Genomic DNA, 18,688 nt, shown 5'->3' on the forward strand with positions numbered 1-18,688 from the left:
TATTTAACGTCAGAAAACTCGGAAGAAAGCAAGCACCAACCCATATAAAATCAATAGCCCCAAAAGATCGACTATATATAATTTGTTTCATAAAACTGTTCACTTGACAAGAGAATCAGGAACAGGAGGTAGAGAATGACTATTTACAGTGGAACAAAGCTTTAAACAGAAAAATCTACTCTAGCAAATGGAAAAGAAAAAACGTGTGTGTGTATATATTTATTTACTTTATGGGAATGCAGGTTTGAAATTAATAATAAAATCATATTTTCAATTCTTCCTGCTTATACTGTTGTTTACAATTATTTCAATTAAAAATTTAGGCCAAGAAAAAAATCCGTACTTCACACAGACGTTCTTCTCATTGTATCCTTTCTTCTCAGCCAATCTAAGTGGTTTCTCATTTGACTTCTGACATAAAGCACTAGAAATCAAAAACTTTTATTAAAATTTCTGAACCCATTTATCCCCAACCTCAAAATACCGTCATTTTCTGGGAGACAATTTAAGAAGTTCCACTGGAATAAGCTGATCAACTTCAGTAAATTCTGTGAGAACTGAAACTGAGTCCTTTGAGTATGAAAACCATCTTGACAGTCCTGGGCTGCCAAGAGGGAGCAAGCCCACTACATCCTCTCTTCCTTACTGATTACAACTAGAAACTTGGGACGAAGTACGCAACTACAGCGGAGAGAAGTCAAAACGTGAAAAGCCACCAGAGCTATGGAGAGTTTCCTGGCTTTCCCTTGGTGTTGAGCTGAGGGCAGCCTGAGTTGCAGAATGGCGTAGAAGATGCAGACATCAAAAACCCTGAGAGAAACTCTCCACCGTCATCCCTTAGTATCTACAGGGGACTGGTTCCAGGAGCGCTGCGGATACTGAAATCCACGGATGCTCATATAAGATGGTGCAGTACAGTCAGCCCTCCGTACCCAAGGGACCTGTGTCAGTGCGGATGCAGGAGCTGCGAATAAGGAGGGCCGACTGTATTTCAAGCCAGAGAAAAGGGAAGGGCCTTAAACCAGAAGATGTAAGGAATCCCGACTTCTCTCTTCTCTTCCTCTCCTGGCCCTGCCCCAAGGGCAGCTCTGATCACGGAGCTGCATGCTGCAGTGGTAACGGCAGTGCGGTCACTTAAAACCCTGAGAGAAAACTTCTCCCTCCCTCTAAGGAACCAGGAAACAGGGACCCAGTAGTCTAAAGACTGTACAAGGAAAACCCCCCTCATTTTTCCTCTCTTATTTCTATTGCTATTTTATTACACAAGCAGCCCCAATCACACAGAACTGCATGGTAGCTTCTCCCCAAGAAACCATCTACCTGGTCAGAGGAACAGAGAGAGAGCATCTAGAAAATGGCGAATGTGAGGAAAATCCTGGGGAAAAAAAAAAGAGATAGAGAGCTGGGTGGCAGGGGGGGGAATCCCTTATTTCTTCTTATGGCCCCAAAAGAAGTCCCACGCTCACCCCAAGTTGAGCATATTCAGAACAGGCCCAAAGCAGTGTACCAAAGACTTAGAAACAGGGCCGCAATCACCACCCACGGCAAGTGAGACAGAGTTTGAGGTCTGAACCTTAAGGAAGCGATGACCTCCTGCTAAAACAAACAACAAAAACAACAAAGTCAACATCCTCCAGAGGATTCTAAACCAGTCTCATACCATAATATTCAAAATATCCAGGACGCAATCCAAAATTACTTGACATACAAAGAATCAGGAAAATCAGACAGACTGTAGAGGGGAAAGATAATCAACAGGTGCCAACCCCAGCACAGCTCAGAAGTGTGAATTATCAAGCAGCTCTTATAGCCATGCTCCATAAGAAAAGGAACGGGGAGCACTATTGAACGGCATGATAAGAACGCTCCTTTCTTCTCAGCAAAAAAAAATACAGATTAGAAAAAAATTAAATAAAAATTTTATTTAATTATAAAACATAATACATCAAATAAAAAATTCACTGGATGGGCTCAGTAGCAAAATGCAGATGACAGAAGAGTCAATTAAACATAGATCAGCAGAATTATTCATATGACAAACAGCAAGAAGAAAAGGTTGCAAAAATGAGCAGACCCTCAGGGACATTTGTCTCATAAGAGTCTCAAAAGGAGAGGAGAAAGAGATGAGTGCAGAGAAAATATATGTAGAATAACAGCTGAATACTTACCCAATTTGATGAAAAGACAGAAACCTACAAATGAAGAACCCTAATGATCCCCAAGCATAAGAAACGTGAGCAAAACTACACCAAGACACGTGATACAATAATTAAACTGTTCAAACCAGCAATAAAGAGAACATCTTAAAAGCAGAGGAAAAAGACATGCTGCACACAGAGGAACAAAGAAAAAAGACGATGGTAGATTTTGCACTGGTAACAATGTGAGCAAGCAGATGGTGGGGCAACATCTTTAAAACACAGGAGAAAAGAAATTTAAACCTTGAATTCTATCCTTGCAAAGGTTTTGTTTTTTTTAAATGAAGCTAAAATATTTTTTCAGACATACAAAAGCTGAAAGAATTCATCACCAGCAGACCCATAATACAAGAAATAGTAAAGGAGGTCCTTCAGGTAGAAGGAAAATGGTACCAGATGGAAATCTGCATCTACACAAAAACTGAAAAGCATGGATGGTGACTACGTGGGTAAATATATAATTTTTCTTATTATTTATTTAAATCCCTCTAAAAGAAAAATCACTGCTTAAATACAAACAATAATAGATTTCAGCATTTATAACAAATGTATAAATAAAATGTATGACAACACTAGCATAAAGTTCAGAAGGGGAGAAATGGAAGCTTCCCATTTTAAGATCTTACACTATATGTGAAATGTATAACATTACAATACATCCTTTCTGTGATCTCATTAGTATCACTGACATGGATCTTGATGAGGACAGGGTTACAAAGTCTTTGATGCTCATCTTCAAAAATATAACAGACCATTCTTTGCTTTCCACCAACTTGAACTGCCATCTGGCCCACATTTACCCATCCTTTACATCAAGACAGTGTCACTGGACCTGCCTTACAGACACAACTTTGTCTGATAAGGTAACAAGGAGACAAGAATCACTACCACTTTTTGGTCAACGGTGCTGCTAGCCAGTTGTCAAACATTTTAATTTTAAATTAATATATGTTTAATCGATATTTCCAAGGTCACTCTTTTTTTGAAATTGAATATTCTTCTATCATCAATCTTATAGAATGCTGTATAAAACAATATTATACTTAAGTCTCTAGTCAACTACACTGGTTTTCAAATCATACCTTGCTGCTGGTGTATCTGGATCGGCATACGTGGTTATGCCTCTTTTCATTGGCCAATACACTGAAGACTCAGCACACTGTAAAAAAAATTTTTTCAGAAAGAATAACTATGCTAACATGATATACATTCTTGAGGAACCAAAATTCCATGGGAGTTATTCTCATAGACAACCATCCCAGATAACATTCAGGCAACACAGATATGAAGAGACCAAGAACTGGAGAGCTGGGTGATTATGCCACTGCTATAACCACTAGATTGAAATGTCCAAATAGCAGGCAGTTGCCTTTTCATATAATCAGTATTTAAAATGTCCTGGAATTACTTTCACCTGTCTTTTCAAAAGACCTGGAGGGACAGGTTAGACTTGACCTTAACTATCAGAGTGTCCCATAATTCCAGATTTTTACACCCTTGTTAAAATGAGAATAAATACCCAATTTTGTAGAGTGGTCAGTAAGCCAAGAACAAGGATTTGAGTTTAAAAGTGTCTCCCACTTGGAAATTTTATTTATAAGCCATGATTACTAAATCTTTATAAATTTAAGTAATTTTTTTTTGTGTGTGTGGCGATACGCGGGCCTCTCACTGTTGTGGCCTCTCCCGTTGCGGAGCACAGGCTCCAGACGCGCAGGCTCAGCGTTCATGGCTCACGGGCCCAGCCGCCCCATGGCATGTGAGATCCTCCCGGACCGGGGCACAAACCCGTGTCCCCTGCATCAGCAGGTGGACTCTCAACCACTGCACCACCAGGGAAGCCCCAATTTAAGTAATTTTTTAAAAGTCTCTTCCGGACTCACATATTCCTTTTGGGAAACCCTTACTAGATAATACATGCGTCTGCTATGAAATACATAAAATACAAAATCATATACAGTGAAAATTAAGACTTCAAGAAAATTAAACCACCTAGGTTTTCTATGCCTACCTAGAGCTATCTCCTTATTTTCAACATGGACTTCCAGAAATACTCAATGCATTTCAAGAGTATATAGTATATATAACATGGTTTTTTGTTTTTTGTGTTTTTTTTTGCGGTATGTGGGCCTCTCACTGTTGCGGCCTCTCCTGTTGTGGAGCACAGGCTCCAGACGTGCAGGCTCAGCGGCCACGGCTCACGGGCCCAGCCGCTACGCGGCATATGGGATCTTCCCGGACCGGGGCACGAACCCATGTCCCCTGCATTGGCAGGCGGACTCTCAACCACTGCGCCACCAGGGAAGTCCTGTAACATGTTTTTTAACATGAAGAATAAAGCATGCTTTTTCTTTTCACTTAGTAATATCTCTGGGAGTTAACAGTATACATTGCAGGTCATTAATTATTTCCAGTTCTCCTTCTGGCTAATCAGCAGGAATGTACTTTTATGACCCTTTGCAGTTACATGATCATATGACTTTCTTTAACCAATGATACATAATCAGAAGTGATCAGAAGTGACATGTGTCACTTCTGGGTAGAAGGACTTTATAGCAGGTTCACAATTCTCTTTTCCCTTTACCCCCCGCCACTACGATTATGATGTTCTAGGTGATGAACCCAGGTCCTTGAGTAAGGGTTATACGGAGCAGAGCATCCCCCCAGCTTCAAGAACGCATATTGTATGACTGCAAAACAAAGGTTTTTTGTGTTAAGCTACTAAAGTTAAACAACAACAACAACAAAAAGAACAAGGACTTGACAAGGGAGGAGCTGGAGTTACCCTGTTCTTTTGAAACAGAGCAAACATGTAAACTTATATTTTTTCATGAATGAAACTATCATAGCCATAGTTTTGGTTCCTAGTAGATTTTAAAGGAGAATATTCTAAAATGAACATTACATGAACTTTGTATTTAATGAACATTTAAAAAGACCACCTTATTTACATCTTTTAAGGAGACGCACTGTTGTTTCTTTTCTGATTTTTTTTTGGGTGAATCTCTCAATGAATCCGTATTATACTTTATAGCTGTATCTGCAAAATACAAATAGTAATAAAAATTATCTTAGAAAGTGTTATTAATAAATAGAAAATAGGACAAAAAGGATTATACTAGGGCTTCCCCGGTGGCACAGCGGTTAAGAATCCACCTGCCAATGCAGGGGACACGGGTTCGAGCCCTGGTCTGGGAAGATCCCACATGCTGCGGAGCAACTAAGCCCATGCGCCACAACTACTGAGTCTGCGCTCCAGAGCCCGCAAGCCACAACTCCTGAAGCCTGGGTGCATAGAGCCCATGCTCTGCAACGAGAAGCCACTGCAATGAGAAGCCCACTCACCGCAACCAGGAGTAGCCCCTGCTCACCACAACTAGAAAAAGCCCGCGCAGAACAACAAAGACCCAACAACACAGCACCCCCCCAAAAAAAAACCTTAAAAAAAAAAAGGATTATACTAAAAAAAAGTACTATTGTAAAACCTTAATATATAAAATTGTTATGGAATAGGATTTTGTGTTATACTTTACTTGAGGGGATTAAATTTAAAAATCTTGTTTCAACCTTATTATTAAAAAATGTTTTATAAATTCCTTTAATGGCTAAAAATTAACCATAATTTATTTTCCCAACTTGGCAGAATCTATTTTGCAAAGGTCACAACATGACTCCCAACAGATGCTATTCTTACAATGTGATTTTCACACTTCTGCCACGGAGAGATGGGCTCATACTCCTTTCCCGACTGCCTGGGTGGGCTTGTAAACATGGAAGGGGTGTTATGTGACTTCCAAAGCTAGATCACAAAAACGTCACATACTTATGACTTGCTCTCTTTGATGCTCACTTCTGAAGCCCAGCCGTCACGTTGTGAGGAAGCCCAAGCAACCACATGGAAAGGCCACTATATGTATTTCAGATGACAGCCCCAGCTGAGACAAAGCAGACTTCAGATCAAAGAATATTATCTGAGATAAAAGGGTCATTTAATAATGACGCAGATCAATTCATCAAGAGGACATAAAAGTTCTAAACTTTCACGTACCTAAGTAACAGCCTCGAAATACATGAAACAGAAACTGATAGAATTGAAAGGAGACAAAAATAAAACAATTGCAAAGTTGGAGATATCAACATCCGTCCTTCAGTAGTTGATAGATGGGTTGACAAAAAAAAAATTAATAAAGACGGAGAAGACCTGAACAACACTATCAACCAACATGACGTAACTGACCTTTATGTAACGCTCTCCCCAACAATAGCAGAACATACATTCTTTTCAAGTACACACACAGCCTTTTCCAAGTGAGACCATATTCTGGGTCATAATACACGTTTAATAAATTTTAAAAGATTCAAGTCAGGGCTTCCCTGGTGGCACAGTGGTTGAGAGTCCACCTGCCGATGCAGGGGACACGGGTTTGTGCCCTGGTCTGGGAAGATCCCACATGCCGCGGAGCGGCTGGGCCCGTGAGCCACGGCCGCTGAGCCTGCGCTCCGCAACGGGAGAGGCCACAACAGTGAGAGGCCTGCGTACCACACACACACACAAAAAAAAAGATTCAAGTCATACAGATATATAATACCCAAATGAGAATCTGGAACAACTTAAGGAGTCAATAAAGATAGATAATACAAGCAGGAAAAAGAAAAGCGATTAGAATCTCCATGAAGAAATAAATGCTGTAATCTTATATTTGATTATTGTTATTTGTTGTTATTGTTGTTATATGATAAGAGTTGTTATTTTTCAGTTGGATTAGCTTTTTACTTATTGTTATGATGGAGTGGTGAATTCCAAACTCCCTTTGAAATCTTACATTTCAAAACTCAGTTTAACTTCCAGTTTTGATTCCAGCATGTAAGGAGTTTGGAATTCACCACTCCATCATAACAATAAGTAAAAAGCTAATCCAACTGAAAAATAACAACTCTTACTAGATCTGACCTAAAAAATGAGGTTGCAGGGCAAACCTCTTCCCCCACAACTGGAGAGACAGACGCGGGAGACAGAGAATCACAACTAATGTGAGCAGAAATCTCCACAGGAACCTGCACTGGAGCAGGAAAAAATCTGAACTGTAATTGACCACTTCCTGGAGGCTCAGGGTGGGAAAGTAAGTTAACAATTCCAGGAGGCCCCCAACACTTCTGTGAATCTTACCTACTGGAACTCTACCAGGTTCTCACAGTGAAGATCATATAAAAATCCCCTTGGGGCTGCCAGTAAGGGAGGGGAAAATTAACCAATTTGAAATATGTCAGCACATTCTGTTCTCAACAAGGCTGGGCCTCAGGGAGAAACTAACCAGAGCCTAAACTACTGGGGCTTTACCAGAGATTAATCGCCTTGGGGGAGGGGAAATACCCCACTCTATCTATCTACCCCCTCCAGCCATCCTGTCCCCCCTAAAGCAGGAGAGGTGGAGGACTGAAAAGCACATGTGAAGGTCACAGCCCAGGGGCACAGGCTCCCAAAGATGGAGATCTAATCGTAGCATTATAGACCGCTTACCCTCCCTCTACATCTTACAACCCTATCTTTAAAGGCCTACTTTTCACCCAGTATATCATGTCTGGTTTTAAACAAAAAAATAAATTACAAGGCATACCGAAAAGCAAAACAGGTGACAGTTTGAAGACATAGGGCAAATCAGAACCAGAGTCAGACACAGCAGGGTTGCTGAAATTATTACACCAGAAATTTAGTACAACTATGATTAATATGCCAAGGGCTCTAAAGAAAAAGTAAACAATATGCAAGAACAGATGGGTAATATAAACAGAGACGTGGAAATTCTAAGAAGAATCAAGGAGAAACGCTAGAGATCAAAAACACTAACAGAAATGAAGCATGCCTTTGATGGGCTTATTAGTAGACTGGACTCATCTGTGGAAAGAATATTTGAGCTTGAGGATATGCACATTAGAGAAGGAATAAATGAAGGCAAATTAAAAATTGTTTTTTGAAAATAGATGTAATAGATAAGTTTGTTCAAAATAATAGTGACACTGTATTTAATTACTTATGCATATACATATAGAAATATATAAATATACATAAATTACACACACGCCTATGTACACTTATGAATGCATGAAATGAATAACAACGATACAATGGACAGGAGGGAGGAATTAGGAATACTTTGTTATTATAAGGTACTACATTACCCGTAAAGAGGTACAGTGTTATTTGAAAGTGGACTTGGATTGGTTGTAAATGTATATTACAAAATCTAAGGCAACCATTCAGAAAAGTGAAAAAAGAAGTAAAACTGATATGCTAAAAAAGAAAACAGAATCACATAAAATGCTAAATTAAAGCTACAAATGACAAAAAGTGGAAGACAAGAACAAAAAACAAAGGCAATGAACAGAAAATAGTAACAAGTTTGGCAGATTTTAATCCAACTAAATCAATAATCACCTTAAACGGTATTGGTCTAAATATACCAAATAAAAGACAGAGATTGATATAAATCCTAGCAATGTTTTCTTAGGTCAGTCTCCCAAGGCAAAGGAAACAAAAGCAAAAGTAAACAAATGGGACCTAATTAAACTTACAAGCTTCTGCACAGCAAAGGAAACCATCAACAAAACAAAAGACAACCTACAGACTGGAGAAAATACTTGCAAACAACATGACTGATAAGGGCTTAATTTCAAAAATATACAAACAGCTCATACAATTCAACATCAAAAAACAAACATACCAATTAAAAACTGGGCAGGGCTTCCCTGGTGGTGCAGTGGTTGAGAGTCCACCTGCCGATGCAGGGGACACAGGTTCGTGCCCCGGTCCGGGAAGATCCCACATGCCACGGAGCGGCTGGGCCCGTGAGCCATGGCCGCTGAGCCTGCGCGTCCGGAGCCTGTGCTCCGCAACGGGAGAGGCCACGACAGTGAGAGGCCCGCGTATCGCAAAAAAACAAAAACAAAAACAAAAACAAAAAATGGGCAGAAGACCTAAAGAGACTTTTCTCCAAAGAAGACATACAGATGGCCAACAGACACATGAAAAGATGCTCAACATCACTAATCATCAGAGAAATGCATATCAAAAGCACAATGAGGGACTTCCCTAGTGGTGCAGTGGCTAAGAATCCGCCTGCCAATGCAGGGCACACAGGTGTGATCCCTGGTCCGGGAAGATCCCACATGCCGTGGAGCAACTAAGCCCGTGCGCCACAACTACTGAAGCCTGTGCACCTAGAGCCCATGCTCCGCAACAAGAGAAGCCACCTCAAAGAGAAGCCCATGCACCAGGACAAAGAGTAGCCCCTGCTTGAAACAACTAGAGAAAGCCCACGCATAGCAACAAAGACCCAACACAGCCAAAAAAAAAAAAAAAGCACAATGAGATATCACCTCACACCTGTCAGAATGGCCATCATTAAAAAGTCCAGAAACAATAAATGCTGGAGAGGGTGTGGAGAAAAGGGAATTCTCCTACACCGTTGGTGGGAATGTAAATTGGTACAACCACTATGGAGAACAGTATGGAGGTTCCTTAAAACACTAAAAACAGAGTTACCATATGATCCTGCAATCCTACCCTTGGGTGTGTATCTGGAGAAAACCCTTATTCGAAAAGATACATGCACCCCAATGTTCATAGCAGCATTATTTACAATAGCCAAGACATGGAAGCAACCTGAATGTCCACTGACAGATGAATGGATAAAGAAGATGGGCTACATATATACAATGGAATACTACTCAGCCATAAAAAAAAAATGAAGTAATCCCATTTGTAGCAACATGGATGGACCTAGAGATTATCATACTAAGTGAAGTCATGCAGAGAAAGACAAATATCATATATCACTTATATGTGGAATCTCAAATATGATAAATGAACTTATTTACAAGACAGAAACAGTCTGACAGACATAGAAAACAAACTTATTGTTACCAAAGGGGAAAGGGGGAGGGAGGGATAAATTAGGAGTTTGGGAGCAGCAGATATAAACTACTATATATAAAATAAACAGGGAACTCCCTGGAAGTTCAGTGGTTAGGACTCTGCTCTTCCACTGCAGGGGGTACGAGTTTGATCCCTGGTCAGGAAACTAAGGTCCTGCAAGCCTTGTGGCATGCCCCCCCCCAAAAAATAGATAAACAATGAGGTCCTACTGTATAGCACAATACAGTAGTCGATATTTCATTTTTGAATCTGTCTCCTAAGGCAAAGGAAACAAACAGTTTTTAATATATATAACCAAAAATAGAACTACCATATGATCCAGCAATTCCACTCCTGGGTATATATCCAAAGAAAACAAAAACACTCAGTTGAAAAGAAACATGCACCCCAATGTTCACAGCAGCATTATTCACAACAGTCAGGATACGGAAGCAACCTAAGTGTTCATAAACAGATGAATAAAGGAAGTGTGGTGTATATGTGTGTGTGTGTGTGTGTGTGTGTGTACATACATACACACACACACACACACACACACATATACACCCAATGGAATATTACTCAGCCATAAAAAGAATGAAAATTTGCCATCTGCAGCAACATGGATGGATTTATGCTTAGTGAAATAAGTTAGACAGGGAAAGACAAATACTATATTATATCACTTATATGTGGAATCTAAAAAAATAAAATTAGTGAACATAACAAAAAAGAAAGAGACTCACAGATACAGAGAACAAACTAGTGGTTATCAGTGGTGAGAGGGAAGTGGGGGGGGTACAAGAAAAAAGGTAGTGTATTAAGAGGTACAAACTACTACATAAAAAATAAATAAGCTACAAGGATATGTTGTACAGCACAGGGAATACAGCCAATATTTTATAATTACTATAAATGGAGTATAAACTTTAAAACTTGTGAATCACTATGTTGTACACTAGAAACTTATATGTATTGTACATCAACTAACTATACCTCGATAAAAAAATTTACAGCTTAAAAAAAAAGCTGAACTAGCTGTATTAATTTCAGACAGAGTAGACTTCAGAACAAGGAAAATTATGGATAGAAGCAGTATATAATAATAAAGGACCCAGGGACCTCCCTGGTGGTGCAGTGGTTAAGACTCTGTGCCCCCAGTGCAGGGGGGGCTGGGGTTTGATCCCTGGTCAGGGAACTAGATCTCACATCCATGCAGCAACTAAGTTCACATGCCACAACTAAGCCTGTGTGCCACAACTAAGGAGCCCTTGAGCCACAACTAAGGAGCCCGCCTGCTGCAACTAAGAAGCCCTTGTGCCGCAACTAAGGAGCCCTTGAGCCACCACTAAGGAGCCCGCCTGCTGCAACTAAGACCCAGCGCAACCAAATAAATAAATAAATAAAATAATAAAGGACCCAATTCTTCAAAAAGACATTACAGACCTTAATGTGTATGTGCTTACCAACAGAGCATCAAAATATGTGAGGCAAAAACTGACAGAATTGCAAGGAGAAATAGATGAGAACACTGTTACAGCTGGAGACATCAACACCCCTCTATCAAAAATGAACAGATCCAGCAGGCAGAAAATCAGTTAAGAGTACATTTGAATTCAATAGCACCACCTATCAACTGGTCTTAATTGATATCTAGACTACTTCATCCTACAGCAGATTATACCTTCTTCTCAAGCTCAAATGGAACTTACACCAAGACAGACCACATAAAACACACCTAAATAAACTTAAAAGAACAGAAACTGTACAATGTATGCTCTCAGACCACAATGGAATTAAACTAACTTAATAACAAAAGGATAGCTGGAAAATCCCAAAATACTTGGAGATTAAACAACACACTTCTAAATAATATAGAGATCAAGAAGAAATCAAGAGAAATTTTAAAACATTTTTACCTAAATGAAAATAAAAATACAACTTATCAAAATCTGTGGGATTCAGCAAAAGCAGTAAAGAGCAACTGATATCGTTAAATGTTTATATTAGAATAGAAGAAAAATTTTTAATTAATAATATAAGTTTCCACCTTGGGAAACTAGAAAAGAACAGCAAATTAAATGTAAAGTAAGCAGAAAAAGGAATAAAAATCAGAGCAAAAATCAATGTAATTGGAAACAGGAAATCATCTGCCACAATTGAGGATACTCTACAAAATAACTGGTCCATAATCTTTAAAAGTGTCACAGTCAGGAAAATCCAGGAAAGACTGATGACTGCTGCAGACCGAGGGAGACCGGGAATCGCACCAAGTGGTACTGAGCTGCATCTTTCTCCCACAAAGGAATTAGTGGGACAACCGGCAAAATTTCAATGGTAGCTGAGGGTTAGATGATCACAATGTATCACCGTTAATTTCTGATTTAGATGGGTTGTACTGTGAATATTTTTGAGAGTACCCTTATTTCTAAGAAAAACACACTCAAGTATTGGGGAGAGCTGAGGCGTTCCAGTCGGCAACTTATTCTCAAATGGTTTAGGATAACATCAAGTTCTCTGTAATGCTCTCCAACTTTTCTGGAAGTTTGTGATCATTTTAAATTAAAAGTTTTATTGAGGAAATGTAAGTAAACTCCGAGAAAACAGATTTTGACTCCTTTTCTGATGAATCCTAGAACAGTGCCTGACACACAGTAGGCGCTTCCTGAGTATCTGAGGACTGAAGATGTGTGGAACGGGAGTGCGAGAGCTAACCTGCCGCAGAGGTCAGGACAAGGTCTAGAATGCGTAAGCCTGGGCAGAGTAAAATAATCATAAATATTTTAAAACTTAAAGGTAACTGCCAAGATAAATAGCTAAGAAAAAATAAAAGGTTTACGTCTAGGGAGGGGCCTGGGTGAGAAGAAGCTGGACAAGAGAAAATTACTTTTCATTATAGCTTTTCCATACTATTTGACTGTTCAGCCAAGTACTGAAAAGTACTACACTTTGATTTTTGAAAAAAAGAAGGCAACTTCAAGGAGAAGTACCAAAACTTAATAAAAATATAATTGAAATAGCGCCTCACAATAATTAACAAGAAAAAGGAAATCTTTGCTTGAATAAGTAACATCTAATAATTTTGTTTCTTACATGATAATCCAGTCACATCTCACATTAGCTTTCTTTTGTTTACCATCAACCTCTTCCTTTTCAAAGATATGCAGAGTTCATTCCAACACTGATTGTAATAAAGAAAAGTAGGAAACAATTATTGCCCAGCAATCTGGGGCTACTGGAAATAATATGTCTATACAATGGAAAGCTGTACAGCGGTTAAACACGATCTAAGGGCCTGGTATTTTTCTTGCTCTTGTGGAAATGGAAAAAACACAGATGGAAATAACACATTCCCATTAGTAATGGGCTCCTTTCAGCAGAAATTCTCATCTGGGACCCCTACAGGAGGCACATCAGAATATGGGTGGGGGCCACATAGGCCAACATCCACCACACAAACTCTGCACAAGGAGAGCCCATCTGACCAACTCAGCAGGAGGGAATAAGGCCTCCCGGTGCCACACAGGAGGGAGTGGACTGACAGAGTCTCACCTCAGAGAGGTTATACTGGATGCATTTGACCTAGAAAGAAGTGAAAAACCACTACAAAGAGGTAGGTATAGTAGGATCCCATTTCTGTAAGAAACACCCTCATATCTGGAAAACTTTGGAAAAACAAACTGTAAAATTTTAATAAGTAGGTACATCAAAGGTGACAGGCTTTTTAAATTATCTGTATTTTTCTATGATGAACAACCTTACCAAGGTAATTTAAAAAATTTAAGGTGCATGGAATATTTTAGTTGACTAAAGCTTTAGTTTACTTGAGGTTTACAATGGATATATCTGAAATATCAACAGGTATACATTCACCCAATGTAAGAGTGATCACAGAGGAATCACCACAGAGAGTCAGCCATGCATCAGAGTGGCTGGCATGTTTCACTCTTGCCCAACAAATCCAATTCATTAAATACTTTGGGGATATGGAATTAAAGACTAGATATGTCTGATTTCATAAATGCCTCTTATTTTTTTTTATAAATTTATTTATTTATTGCTAGCTGCGTTGGGTCGTTGCTGCACGTGGGCTTTCTCTAGTTGCTGTGGGGGGGGGGCTACTCTTCACTGTGGTGCGCGGGCTTCTCACTGCGGTGGCTTCTCTTGTTGTGGAGCACGGGCTCTAGGTGCACAGGCTTCAGTAGTTGTGGCTCACGGGCTCTAGAGCACAGGCTCAGTAGTTGTGGCTCGTGGGCTCTAGAGCGCAGGCTCAGTAGTTGTCGCGCACGGGCTTAGTTGTTCCGTGGTATGTGGGATCTTCCCGGACCAGGGCTCAAACCTGTGTCCCCCGCATTGTCAGGCAGATTCTTAACCACTGCGCCACCAGGGAAGCCCCCACCTCTTTCTTATTTCTATGTATCCTATTGCTTAAAGTAAAAATCAATCATAAATCCATATGTGTATTCTGAAGACAAATAATAATCACTGGCCTGTGGCTGGGCTGGAATAAATCAGTCCTACACATGAACAAGTGCCTGTTATGTTCTTTATGTTATGGTAAAATCCTATGGACTGCAAGGCGAATTACCTTTGTCAGCATCTACATCATAAATTGGTTCCACTAAATTAAGGGAAAAAGAGAGAGAATTACCACAGCCCTTCTGAACAACCCCTACAATCTTTAGATAGTTAAGAGTGTTCTTTTAGATTGCCTATGAAATGGAGCAAAAGAGAACTCACCCAGGATCCTAGAGGTTGGCCCGAGGTCACCGACACCCTTGGGCCACGGATGCTGGAGAGACTTTGCCAGAAAAGTTAAACCACTTGACTCTGACAGAAAGAATACATTTCAGGGTTAAAGCATGAAATAAAACCCAAAACACAAAAGTGGATATAGAGAGAAACATTTGAAGTTGTTTCCATTGTCCGTGACTGAATCTTCTCATATTTTCATGCTAATAAATGGCTCTTTTTTAAAGTATCTAAAACAGTAAACAAAACCTTGTTTTGATAATATCTTTAAATTACGAACATATGGACTTCTGAAAATATAACTCCATGTTAATAAGAAATTGACAATAGTTTTTTATCCTGTTCTCATAAAAACAAACGGCAGCAGCTCTTTTAGAACCTCAAAACTTGTAACAAACTCACCAGGATTAAAATTCAAATATTAAATTCAGAGTCGAAGTCTCTGCCTCCATACGGGGAAAAGTCTGTACAACAATTTATATCAATACGCTAAGATTCCTATAAATAAGACAGTTTAAGAGAAACATACTGGTGAAATCCACTCACTTTCCATCCTTTGAGAATCTTCTCCTTGCAAAAACATTGGCCAAAGAGTAAGTGCTGGATTGAGTTTACTGGAAAAGGATGCCGACTTTATATTCAATCTTGGCTTCTCTAAAGAATCAAGGTTTTTATTCTCCGTGGGTGATACATAATAAGCGAAGTTCTTTGCAACCAGATCGTCGTTCACACAAACCTGTATAATTTTAAACATTTCATGAATAAGACAAATATACTCAGGTGACTGTTCAGAAAATATGCCAAACTTAACCGAAAATTTCAACCTTCAGAAAAATTATTTTATAGAACATAATTTGATAGAAATTGATCTCTTGACTTCTGCTCTAGTAACAGTGAACTAGATACTTCTGACCAACCTTCCTGGCACAAAATCTAAAAAACGTCTACTTGAAAGTGCTTGAGAACGAACATGGCTTTGCCAGGTAAAGATCTGGGAAGAGGGTGAAGACAAAACACAAATCATAAAAGAAAAAACTGATAAATTAGATTGTATCAAAATTTTAAATTTCTGCTTTTCAAAAGATACTGTAAAGGGCAAACCACAGAAAAGGAGAAAATATTTTAAAATAATATATCTGGATGGACATGTATCCAGAATACATAAAGAACTCTCAAAACTGAATATAAAGAAAACAAAACCAATTTTAAAATGGACAAAAGATACTAATGAAAATAGTATGGTATTGGCATAAAAACAGACACATAGATCAATGGAACAGAATAGACATCCCAGAAATAAACCCACACATATATGGTCAATTAAATTATGAAAAAGGAGTCAATAATATATAATGGGGAAATGACAGTCCCTTCAATAAACAGTGTTGGGAAAACTGGACAGCCACATGCAGAAGAATGAAACTGGACCACTTTCTTACACCATATACAAAAGCAAACTCAAAATGGATTAAAGACTTGAATATAAGATCTGAAACCATAAAACTCCTAGAAGAAAACACAGGTGATAAGCTCCTTGACACTGGTCTTGGAGATGATTTTTTGGATTTGACACCAAATGCAAAGGCAACAAAAAGCAAAAATAAACCAGTGGGACTACATCAAACTCAAATGCTTCTGCACAGCAAAGGAAAGCACCAACAAAATGAAAAGACTCTTAATGAGAGAAAATATCTACAAGTCATTTGTCTGATAAGGGGTTAATATCCAAAATACATAAAGAACTCATACAACAACAACAGCAACAAACAAACAAACCCCCAAATAATCCAACTCAAAAATGGGCAGAGGATCTGAGGATCTGAATAGACTTTTTTCCAAAGAAGACATACAGATGGCCAACAGGTACAAGGAAAGATGCTCAATATCCCTAATAATCAGGGAAATGCAAATCAAAACCACAATGAGGGGCTTTCCTGGTGGTGTAGTGGTTAGGAATCTGCCTGCCCATCTGTCCGCCTGCAGGGGACACGGGTTCGAGCCCTGGTCTGGGAAGATCCCACATGCTGTGGAGAAACTAAGCCCGTGCGCCACAACTAGAACCTGCACTCTAGAGCCTGTGAGCCACAACTACTGAAGCCCGCACACCTAGAGCCTGTGCTCCACAACAAGAGAAGCCACCGCAGTGAGAAGACCACGCGCCGCAGCGAAGAGTAGCCCCCACTCGCCACAACTAGAGAAAGCCCGCATGCAGCAACAAAAACCCAAGGCAACCAAAAATAAATAAATTAAATAAATAAATAAAAATACAGTGAGGTAACACTTCACATCTGTCAGAATGGCTGTTGTTAAAAGGAAACACCAAGTGTTGGCAAGTATGTGGAGAAAAAGGACCCCTTATGCACTGTTGGTGGGAATGTAAATTGGTATACCCTCTATGGAAAACAGCACGGAGATGCCTCTAGAAACTAAAAATAGAACTACCATACAATCTAGCAATTCCACTTCTGGCTATTTATCTGAAGAAAATGAAAACATTAACTTGAAAAGATACATGAATCCCCATGACCACTGCAACATTATTTACAATAGCCAAGTTAATGGAAATAATCTAAGCTTTCATGGGTGGATGAATGGATAAAGAAAGATGTGGTGTAAATGTAAAATAGAGAGCTAGTGGGAAGCAGCCGCATAGCACAGGGAGATCAGCTTGGTGCTTTGTGACCACCTAGAGGGGTGGGATAGGGAGGGTGGCAGGGAGGGAGACCCAAGAGGGAAGAGATATGGGGACATATGTAAAACTGATTCACTTTGTTATAAAGCAGAAACTAACACACCATTGTAAAGCAATTATACTCCAATAAAGATGGTAAAAAAAATGTAGTGTATATACATATACCCAATGGAATATGATTTGGCCACAAAAAAGAACAAAATCTTTCCATTTGTGACAACACCTTAAGGACACTATGCTAAGTGCAATAAGCCAGAGAAAGACAAATGCTATATAATCTCCACTGGTATGTGGAATCTAAAACCAAAAGAAAACAAAATAAAAAAAAAAACAACCCCAAGCTCATAGATACAGAGAACAGATTGGTGGTTGCCAGAGCTGGGGTGGGGGAAAACGGGGGGAAGGTGATGAACTGGGCGAATGGAGTCAAAAGGTGAAAACTTCCAATTATAAAATAAATAAGTCACGGGCATATAACGTACAGCATGGTGGCTATAGTTAGTAATACTGTATTGCACATTTGAAAGTTACTAAGAGTAAATCTTAAAAGTTCTCATCACCAGAAGAAAATTCTGTAACGCGTGGTGATGGATGTTAACTAAACATTTTGCAATACGTATACACAAGTATTAAGTCATTGTATTGTACACTTGAAACTAATATAATGTTGTATGTCAATTATACCTCAATTTAAAAAAAGGAAAAAAAATGGGTAAAAGATCTGAATACTTCATCGAAGATATACGGATTGCAAACAGCATATGAAAAGATACTCAACATCGTAAGTCACTGGGGAAATGCAAATTTAAACTACAATGAGAGACCATGACACACCAATGAGAATGACCATAAAAGTAATGAAGAAGATGTGAAGGAACTTTAACTCTCATTGCTGATGGGACTGTAGAACGGTCAACCACTTTGGAAAACAATTTGGTAGGCTCTTAATACCTATACTATAACACTACCCACAAGTGGGACTCCTAGGTATTTATTCAAGAAAAATGAAAGCACAGGTCCACAGGAAGACTTGTACATGAACCTTCATAGAAGTTTCATTTGTAGTTGCCCCAAAGGGGTCACAACTTAAATGTCCATCAACAAGTGAATGGATAAACACACTGTAGTATATCC

The 18,688-nt window shown here is 39.2% G+C and overlaps 1 protein-coding gene across 2 annotated transcripts in view; it reads right to left on the minus strand.

The window, feature by feature from the left end:
* TDRD12 (tudor domain containing 12) overlaps positions 1 to 18,688 on the minus strand; it is an 82,410-nt gene that overhangs the window by 38,113 nt on the left and 25,609 nt on the right. For both annotated transcript variants that reach the window (XM_059999075.1, XM_059999074.1), the window contains exons 7-11: positions 15,409 to 15,598; positions 14,851 to 14,940; positions 5,141 to 5,238; positions 3,281 to 3,357; positions 344 to 424 (exon numbers count right to left, since the gene is read on the minus strand). In XM_059999075.1, the coding sequence (XP_059855058.1) occupies positions 344 to 424; positions 3,281 to 3,357; positions 5,141 to 5,238; positions 14,851 to 14,940; positions 15,409 to 15,598 (536 nt within the window). The remainder of the gene's footprint in view (positions 1 to 343; positions 425 to 3,280; positions 3,358 to 5,140; positions 5,239 to 14,850; positions 14,941 to 15,408; positions 15,599 to 18,688) is intronic.

The sequence above is a fragment of the Delphinus delphis genome, chromosome 20, assembly GCF_949987515.2.
Source record: "Delphinus delphis chromosome 20, mDelDel1.2, whole genome shotgun sequence".
Taxonomy (NCBI): domain Eukaryota; kingdom Metazoa; phylum Chordata; class Mammalia; order Artiodactyla; family Delphinidae; genus Delphinus; species Delphinus delphis.